General features: G+C 38.8%; 1 protein-coding gene across 2 annotated transcripts in view; it reads left to right on the forward strand.

The window, feature by feature from the left end:
• Positions 1-2,870, forward strand: part of LOC149217766 (ribonucleoside-diphosphate reductase small chain-like) — a 33,262-nt gene extending 30,392 nt beyond the window's left edge. Inside the window, exons 1-2 of one of the 2 annotated variants that reach the window (XR_016250690.1) lie at positions 1,350-1,925; positions 2,147-2,870. Coding sequence is in view for 1 of the 2 variants with exons in the window: in XM_089391413.1 (XP_089247539.1) it covers positions 2,147-2,150 (4 nt within the window). In the remaining variant the exon portion in view is untranslated. Of the gene's footprint in view, positions 1-1,349; positions 1,926-2,146 lie in introns of those variants that run through there. The other variant, XM_089391413.1, reaches the window with a different exon arrangement.
• Positions 2,871-9,788: the final 6,918 nt, after the last annotated feature.

Genomic DNA, 9,788 nt, shown 5'->3' on the forward strand with positions numbered 1-9,788 from the left:
ACATGCCCATCATGCTGCATCTTCCATCATCATTCCTTCCGCTGAGATCATCATGATGCGCATACATATTAGTGACATCAAGATCAAGTTTGTGAGATCATCTTTTATACCACAAGTCAGCAAATCATGGCTTACACAGGCTGCTCAATAATCTGATTCAAAACTGGTCAACACATTGACCCAATACACAACAACCTTGCCTCCAAATCTGTTGTCCCACACTGCCCTTGACTGTTCCTGGTTAGGGCACTTTAGCACACTGCAACAGCCCTCAAACAATCCCTGAACAGTCCTCAAACAGCCTTCAATCCCTGTGGCCCACCTTAGTGTGACCCCTCTGCTTCCACGCTGGAGATTAGGGCACAATACAGCCCCAAAACAGACCCACGCAAGTGCTTTGCTGTGGTGGTATGGCCTGTGGCCTACCACACAGCCTACCTGTAACTTACGTTTGGCCCGAACAGAGTTCTCTTGCCCTTTCAACGTGCCACAACAGACCTGCCCTTGTCCTTACATAACTCGGCCTCCCAGCGAGTGTGAACAGACTTCAATACAGCTCCAAAAGGCTCCTACACTGCCTCTTTCCCACGCTGAAGTGTCCTCTGCCTGCAGCCCAATCTAAGGTAAGAAGTTCGAGTTCCTTTTCTGCGGATTAGGCCTCTTCTTAACAATGATATGACTTGCATATAAGAGTCTTCAAGAACTGCGTATAAGGTCTCCATGATCAACGTATAAGGTCTCTGTTTGCTGCGTAGATCATCCTCATAAGCCTGCGGCTTACTGTGGTTAGGGCATCATCTTTGGGCCAGCGTATCTTCATTGTGTCTCGCCTTCACCAAAACCCAAAGACGTGGAGAGGAGGAGACCACACATGAAGAGGATGTGTGTTCCAAATGATTTCAAGTCCTCTATATTTATACTAAAACATAGATGATGAATAGACACAACTATTGGGCTTCTGAGCCTACTTAGGATGCTGGCCGACTTGACAATATGTCTTATAATACAAATAAATTCATAACTTCATAAATACTTATCAGAATCGGATGATCTTTAGATCAATCCTACATATCTCGATGAGAGGGATCCAATAAAAATATCAGCTGCCATAAATAAGATGACCCACATGGAGTTTGGCCCTACTTGCCAATTTTAATAGAAATCCAGATGCCTATAGCTTGAATTACCTCCAAAACATGTTTATCTCCTTTGCTGGTTGCTCCCACAGTCCCACAGCTGCCAAACAATGATTGCAAATGAGCAAAAGCGGCCCAATTCTGGCTTTTATCAAGCCCACGGGTTGCTTTTTGGCGGACATGTGTCTGAAAATGGTGATTATTTGTGGCACAAATTGGATTCCTGTAGGGCACGAATCCCAATTCTATGACATGCTCTAGGTTCGAATTGGACACGTGTCCCTTGAGAATCGTGCCTGACATGATTTCGTGACATGTGGGGGGAGGGAGCGAATCTGGTGACTCTGTCCTAGCCCCTCCTGTCTTATAATCTTAAAATATTTGGAGCAGTGATTCTAACGTGCTGACTAGTTGATTCAACTGATTAAAAGGTACATTTCTATCCCTTGTTGGTATACTGATGTTGACTTGGAATTTGATTTGCTTTACCTTCCTTCGATCTAACAATCATTCTGCCCCGTTGTATATGAAACTTGATAGTCCATGGAATTGCTGTCTCCCACTGTAATATGTATAATCGAATTCAGTATCCCATACTGGAAAGGGCACTGGGTGCTAGACTGTTGCAGTTGCATGCCAACGTTCTTCAGACTTAAGAAGAGAGACCATGTTGAAGTCTCCTCAGAATGCATATTGTCCCTAACATGCATAGCATTGGCTCCTATATCATACCTAGATGTCTGCATAACATTATGGGCGGTTAGCAAGAGATTATCCTTGTTTTTGTAGGTATGTTAATGTTTAAAAATGATGCAGCCTCAGGATTTTCTTTTACTTTAGCTCTGAAGCATGTTCAAAATTCAAATAATTTATCTACCGTGATTACAGATATTTATGTTGGGTAACAGTATAATAGATGCATTGCAATGTGAATTTTGAAACTGGCAATTGTCCCGTTTATTAGCCTATATTTTATGGAATCTGATTTCTGTCATGGCTTATGAATGCAGTTAAAGAGAACCGAGATCAAATTGAAGCAGTTTGGAGAGATTGAGTCTGTGTTGTCAAAGGAATGTGAGCAGGTTGAAAGGTCAAGGCAGAGATTGACAACTGAGCGTGTTCGTCTTATGTCAAGTCATTTTGGATCTGGTGGGTCATCTACAGTGGCTGCAGGGCCTGTAGCAGTATCTGCAATGAATAATAGGCCTGTAATCTCATCTTCTGTGCCGTCAGCTCCCCATTCTGGTTATGGTCCTTCAGCTCACCCAGCTATGCCTTTCATGGCTAGACCATCTATGTTTTCATATGGACCAGGTGGTGCTGGATCCTCTATGCCCTTGTCTACAATGCAGTCGTTTTCAGGTGGAGCCCCTGGCTCTGTGTTGATGGGGTCCAGTGCTGCAAATTCCACTGTGGCTCACATGTTGAGACCTGTCACCGGAACTAACACAAGTACAAATTAAAACAAACTGTTGCAAGCATCAATGTATTGTAGATTCATTGTTTGAGCTGTTTGCATATTTTTCTATAGTTTGTTATTCAAGTATGCTCCAAGGGCATTTTTAGCAATTTTTGGTTCATTCTTTGTCGATCAATGACAAGCATGGTCTGTGACAAGATAATAGCTGTGATATGCAAGAGAAGTTCTGTTAATATTTTCATGACCTGCTTGTCCTGCTCCTCAGGTGAATGGAGATTGTTCCTACAGGGTTAATGATGTTATATTGTAATTTAGATTGTGTTTTGTTTGTGGAAGTATGTGGCTGCGCCTTTGTTTCTGATCAACTGAATCTTTTAGATTTATGAGACTGTCCTTCAGTATTGTGATTACAGGTCTTACAGCTAGACCATGTCCATAAAGCGAGCATAAAATTGGACCAGAAAACTACGAAAGAAAATTTACACCCATCTAAGCAATCTGTTCCCAAAATTTTTCACAATATCCAGTTACGGTCATCATCGAGACCTCAAAGTCTACATTTGTTTTTTCAAGTATTTCCAGTAAAGCTACAAAGCAGCAAAGGAAAAAATGGAGATTAAATGCTCAATTTTCTCCACAACAAAATATTTTGGGTTGAAATTCGATTAATATGGAGTATTCCCTTAGTTTTTGATAGTTAGGTGATCCTTACCTTATATTCTTGTGGAAGTTGCAATGTTTTTAAACATGTTCAGTTCTTTAAAAACTTTCTACTGAAAGTCCTGTCCATCCGTGAGGTTCAAATTTGCCAGTGTGTAAATTCTAAATCTCAAAATACTAATATACCATTACTAGGCCTCTCAGAGTAGTTCAAATGTTCTAATGTCTAAATACTTGATTCAAGCAGGTGGTAACTGCTTAGTGAACTGGGTTCATAAGATTTATTCGTCTTTCTGCTCTGGTCTGTGATTGGTCAACTACTGATGCACTAACAAGTTGGACAATTTCAACATCTAATGACTAAAGCTTTGGTGTTTGATTACTGATTCTGCTTGTTGAACTGAGGTTGGAGCAAGAACTTTAATAAAATGGTATTTGGTTGACATATTTTAAATTTTTTTTCCCTTTTGGTAAAGTGAGAGAATTAGGAGAGGTGAGTGAAGGGAAATCAAACAGAATGTCATGTGAACAGTGACCTTGTGATCAGATGTTGTAATTAATCTTTTCAGGAGGTTGAATGAGAAGGGTGTGTAAAGGGTGATTTCTTGACTGTATACTTCTTATGCAAAGATGTAAACTATTACCTCTCAAATTATACTGCTTTTCCACTTTGCAAAGATGTATTGCTGTCAGACCAATATAGTTGTCTTCCGCGTGACAGGAGGAATGGATCCAATTGGATTGTGTGATGCAATCTGAGAATTGCATGCTTGATATACTAGTCAGCAGGAGATATATATGGAAAATTATCATATTCAGATGATTATTTAAATTTTCTTATTCAATACTTGGAGTTTATATTAGAAAAATGGTTCCAGGCAAGCAATCAGTTGATATCTGAGCTATGTACAGCAAGGATGAAACCTCTATATCAGCAAGTCCTATTTTTGGCTGCTTGCAACCAACACATTTGAGAGGCAGAAAGAGCTATACGTTTTGGAATTGTCTATAACTATTCTACTTTTTGGATCTATTTTGGTCATATATTCATCGAGTTTGGTTGTGATTTCACTGATTTTAGTCGTATATGGGTCTAAAAGGTAGATGGGTCATAGGTTTTAGGCTGTCCTCGTTAGAGCATCATTGTCTGGTTACTTGATGGTACAAGATAGACTTGCCGGTATATCCTCTCCAGCAGAATGTTTTGGATGTCTCCAGTTAGGGATGGCAATACCTGAAGCATATCATGTAATATATTAAGAGTTGTATCAAGTAATCATTTGTGAACAATGTTTTAAAAAACGGCCGAATTGAATCTGAAACGGCCGAGTTGATCTGAGTCGTTGGGATTTTTTGTGACCTGGCAGAAAAATGGAACGGGAGGCCGAGTCATGATTGACTCGGCTGAGTTATTGCATGACTCGGCCGAGTCAGTCATGACTCGGTCAACTCGGCCGATTCTGCAATAACTCGGCGGAGTCAATGAATGCAGCCTGTAACCCAAAAAAAATGATATTTTTCATATTTAAAAAAAAAAAATTAACTATTAGTTGTGTGTTGGGGACTCCAAGGTGTTTTCTAAATTAGTTAAATGCTATTTGGGGTCCATTGCCCTCTCCTAGTATTGATATGCTATTCAAATTTCATGGTAATGTTAAATTCTTAAAGTAAAAGTGACATTCTCCTTAATCTTCATTTTCATCCTTTTACTTAAATTTTTAACATTACCATCAAATGACTCAGGATGTTTGAGAGTGGTTCCGGCCTCATTGGATTTCATATGGAGAAATAGAATTTTAGATTTCATTCAAAATTCAGCAGACTTACCAGTTTTTTAGGATTTCAAGATTGGAGCATTGCAATGTTTCCATTGAATTTTGTCATGTATTAGGGTATGGAACTCGTATTTAATCAAGAGCACCAATCCCTCTATGTACCTTGATGTTAGTAACATTGGTTGTCGAACTCTTCTGGGATTCGCTCCCAAACCAGGAGCTTCTGAAAATGTCGCTTCTGCTCCCGTTTTCGCTCTTGCTCCCCACTTTCGCTCCCGCTCACAAGTAACACTGAGCCAGATGATGTTGGCAACTCTAGCAGTAGCCAGTGGTACTGGTCATAGACTTTTGTTGTAGAGGCCATTTATAGCCTCCTTGGTTACATGTTTTTGTTTTGATTTCTATATCATCATCGTGTATGTATTGGACAATGCACTGGGTGCCATTTTGATATAATGGATATATTCATGACCCTACTTTGATCATATGTTGTCTTCCATCTATATTCTAATGCTATGTGTTTGGAAACATGAATGAAAATCTTTAAAATTATGTGTTTTTATAAAAAAATAAATATTTAATGTATTTTTTACAACGACCGAGTCATTGAAATCGAGCCGGCCGAGTCGATACCGAGTCGGAGTCGGAGTCAGAGTCGACCCTCGGCCGAGTTGGAGTCGGAGTCAGAGTTTTAAAACATTGTTTGTGAAACGACTTGTCATCAGGTTTTTTAGTCCTATTTTCCTGGGAGTTATCCTTTTCTTCAGTGAGTTTATTTTTTATGTTGTCTCTTTGATCTATTGTTTGGCCAAAGCTTGTGGTTGTGTTTTCCCACTTCCATTGGGTTGCTTATGTGACCTTTCAATGACTTGTTCATGTTAAACTTCAAATTCTTTTTTATTCCATCATTTTCAAGTAAACTTTTGTTCCTAAGAGTAGTGTTTTGTTGGCAAGCTCCTTTTATGGAAGTGGGATGCTTAAACTTTTTGTAGTTGAAACGCAGAAGATTGTTTGTGGTTGCCGTTATTTATAGTATGGTATTTTGTTGTTTCAGTCTTTCGTTTCAATAGGACATTAAGAAATTCAAATTGTGGTCTTATCCTTGGATAAGATGGAATGCAAAGTGGGCTTGTGTTTACAAGCCCTTGGCCCTAAACTATACCAATGATAACAATTTACTTTTATTGTTGAGAGACCAGTGATGTAACATCACGAAATATGGGTTTTTACTTGCGATGATCCATATTTTGGTTTGAGTTCACAATATTAATGGTCATGAAGGCTAACAGAGTTCAAGTGCACATCCTCAAAAGTGTATCATGTGAAAACAACAAAAATCTTGGCAATAGGCATATCCATGGGGCTGTCCTTAGACAAGTTGTCACACGGGTTCTAGGCAACTCAAATCCATGAAGGGAAGAACAAAGGCCAAGGATCCAAAAGATCCACAAGCCATTGAATACATGAAGGTTTGGATGGCTTCTTTAGGTAGGGCTTGTTAGAATTTCCCTGAACCCAACACCTGATATTTGGTTCCCAACAATTACTAACTGAACGAATACATGGCCAAATTCTTAATACAAAAATATAGTGGAAGCAAAAGTTACTCAATCTGAATTGCATACACAAACATATTTCTGCCCAATCGATAGTTCTTCATTAATAAAGTAATAACAAGACTTACTTGGTCTCCTGTACTAGGGATACTGGCTCAACTAAGAAAGTACAAAACCGATCACCAGCGTCACCGTACTCTCTCGGACCCAACACATGCTTACTAAGAAGCCTCTTTCAATCTTGTTCTGCTATTGTGTCTTAGCTCCTCACTTTAAGCTCAATTTATAATTTTCCTAAACTAAGATTGACAACAAAAATTAGCTCATCAAGTTAATTGGAGATAAGTGACTTTACTTTAGTTAACTATCCTATCTTTAGTTTTCTCTACTTCAACTCAAGTACAAGTCATAAATTTAGCTTGCTTTATATGCACATCTCACATGTAACACATTCGCATGTGTTGCAAGTCACTCGCACACTTTGCATGTCGCATGCAAGCTTCTAAAGAGGTAAATCAAGGTCCTTCGAGTTAGGACATAGGACTTGAAGTACCTTGTGAGCTACAAAACTCAACACTCCTTCTTAGCGAGGGAGGTATTTCTAGATGAACCTCCTCCAAGTAGATATGTCTCAAACACCACCACATTATGCACTGTTGTAGTTGTTCCCATGAACTAGAAGACTTCCTTGCTACTTGCTATGGAATTTGATCTGAAGACCTATTCCTTCCAATCATGCTCATAGAATCTTGTTCTTGAGTGTCTAACAATGTCATATCATACCAGTTGAGGCTCCTATTAGTACTTGAAGAATCACTCTTCCTTGCCACCTACTCCCTCTCAATAATTGACGTTGTCCCTGTATCCAAGATCCCCTTGGATATACCGATAGACTATACCAACAATTTGTATGATTGCCCCTGTTTGATGCTATGCACTACAGCTGCATCCAAAGTTGCTCCGTCTGAATATAGAAGCACTTGTCCATCATGGAACAAAACTCTATAGCCAACATCCTCCAAGGTTGATACTAAGAGCACATGTACCATCAGTCAATCTTGGAACAAAAAAATCCCTATCACCTTTAGAAATCCTCTTGACTCTAGCTAGATTTTGACACACCTAATCCCCTTCACTGGATGCTTGGTACTAGTCCCACTAAACACATTGCAATTTGGGCTTGTTTGTGAAATATTGCAGAACATTGACCTCTAACCCGTCATGTGACTGGACACTCAACTGTCTATTAGTCATAACCCATTGTTCTCATACACAACAATACCATTGTCAGAAACACAAGGAACTAGAGAAAATTCCTTCTCAAATTTCTCTGTAAAGTCATCAATCTTTGTTGATGTTGATGTAGCCACCTGATCGTCCTCCTTGTATGGACACTAGCTCGTATAGTGACCAATGTTGTGACAAACAAATCACTTTACTTTGCTCAAGTGTTTCATAGAAGCAGATCCCCCACTTCCCTTTACTTTTGCCCTTTATAACAAGAGCAAAATTCTCTTCATCATCATTATCATCATGTTGGCTTGCAGTTTTAGAACATTTCCTTATCTCTTCCTATATGAAAACATCCCATAATCTATCCCAACTAGGTAGATTCTCTCGTGTGACGATACCATCAACAAAGACATCCCATTTCGAAGGAAAGCCACTCAAGGTTGATCTGACCAAATGTTTACTATCAATATAAGTTCCCCCATCATTGCCCAGTGATCTATAATTCAAGTGATCTTGGTTAGGTATGATGTAACTGTGTCAGAGTCAGACATGTTGGTGTTTCTTAGTTTCTCCTTCAACACCGTTTTTCTGTTTTGGTTTGTACTATGGTACAACTTAGTTAAAGATGCCCACATATCAAAGACATACTTCTTTCTCGTCACATGAGGTATAACATGCTCTCTAATGGAGTCCGAGATTATTCTCTGTGCCTTCACACTCATTTTATTAAACTCAACCAACTAATTAGTATTTGCAAGAATTGTGACAACCTTCTCCACGATGTTCCACAACTTCTGCTCAAACAATAGAACAATCTTTTTTTATGGGCTGAAATTTCCTGCTCCATCCAACCTACCCTTGTAACGTAACTTAGTAGTCATCTCAAACCCCAATGACCAATAGTAATTTGCGCCTATTTTTATTTAATTTTTTAAACATTGCCCTATTTTTTCTTATTTTCCATTTTTTTTTTGAATCGCCCCACCATTTTTTTTACTCAAAACATTGCTCGTGAAAAAAGAAATTTTCTCTTGGCCTTTAGAAAACAAATTATTCCGGTTTGTATGATCCCAACCACACTGACTTTGGTGATGTCACACGAACTTGACACCTATAATTCTGAGATCGATTGAGAGTTGGGGCTCTGATACCATGTTAGAATTTACTTGAATCCAACACTTGGTATTCAGTTTCCAACGATTATTAACTAAACACATACATGACCAAATTCCTAACACAAAAATATAACAAAAACAAAAACTACTTGATCTGAATCACATACAGAAATAAATATTTGCCCAATCAACAAATCTTCATCAATAAATTAATCACATAACTTACTTGGGCTCTCATACCGGGGGATAATGGCCCAATTGAGAAAATACAAAAGTGATCACAACCTCACTGCACTCTCTCAGGCCCAACACATGCTCACTGAGAAGCTTCTCTCAATCTTGCGACGTTGTTGTGTCTTAGCTCCTCACTTTAGGCTCAATTTATACTTTCCTAAAGTAAAATTTATGAGCAAAATTAACTCGTCAACTGAAGATAAGTGACTTTACTTTAGTTAACTCTTATATCTTTAGCTTTCTCTACTTAAATTCAAGTACAAGTCATAAATTTAGCTTGCTTTACATGCACATCTCATGCATGTCACATGTAACACATTTGTATGCGTGCAACTCACACACTTTCCTAAAGAGACAAATCAAGGTCCTTCTAGTCAAGACACAAGACTAGAAGTACCTTTGGAGCTACAAAACTCAATAGGGCTTTGGCTGATAATGTAGTAGTGGGTGGTCAACATTCAGAGTAGAGCACAAATAGCATATTTCGAGTCCTTGAATGAGGGATACATGGCAAACATTCAATATTTTCAAGATCTGAAGGTAACAAAAATTGGAAAACCCATATGCAGCTCAAATATCCAAAGAGCTTGAATGCTTGAAAACTTGAGTAGTATCTATGAAGGTTTTAGTAGTCAATGAGGCAAAAATGGTAAAGAATC

This window comes from Pinus tabuliformis, chromosome 1_1 (genome assembly GCF_031772625.1).
Source record: "Pinus tabuliformis cultivar Carrire ecotype Pingquan chromosome 1_1, CPIR1, whole genome shotgun sequence".
Classification (NCBI taxonomy): Eukaryota; Viridiplantae; Streptophyta; class Pinopsida; order Pinales; family Pinaceae; genus Pinus; species Pinus tabuliformis.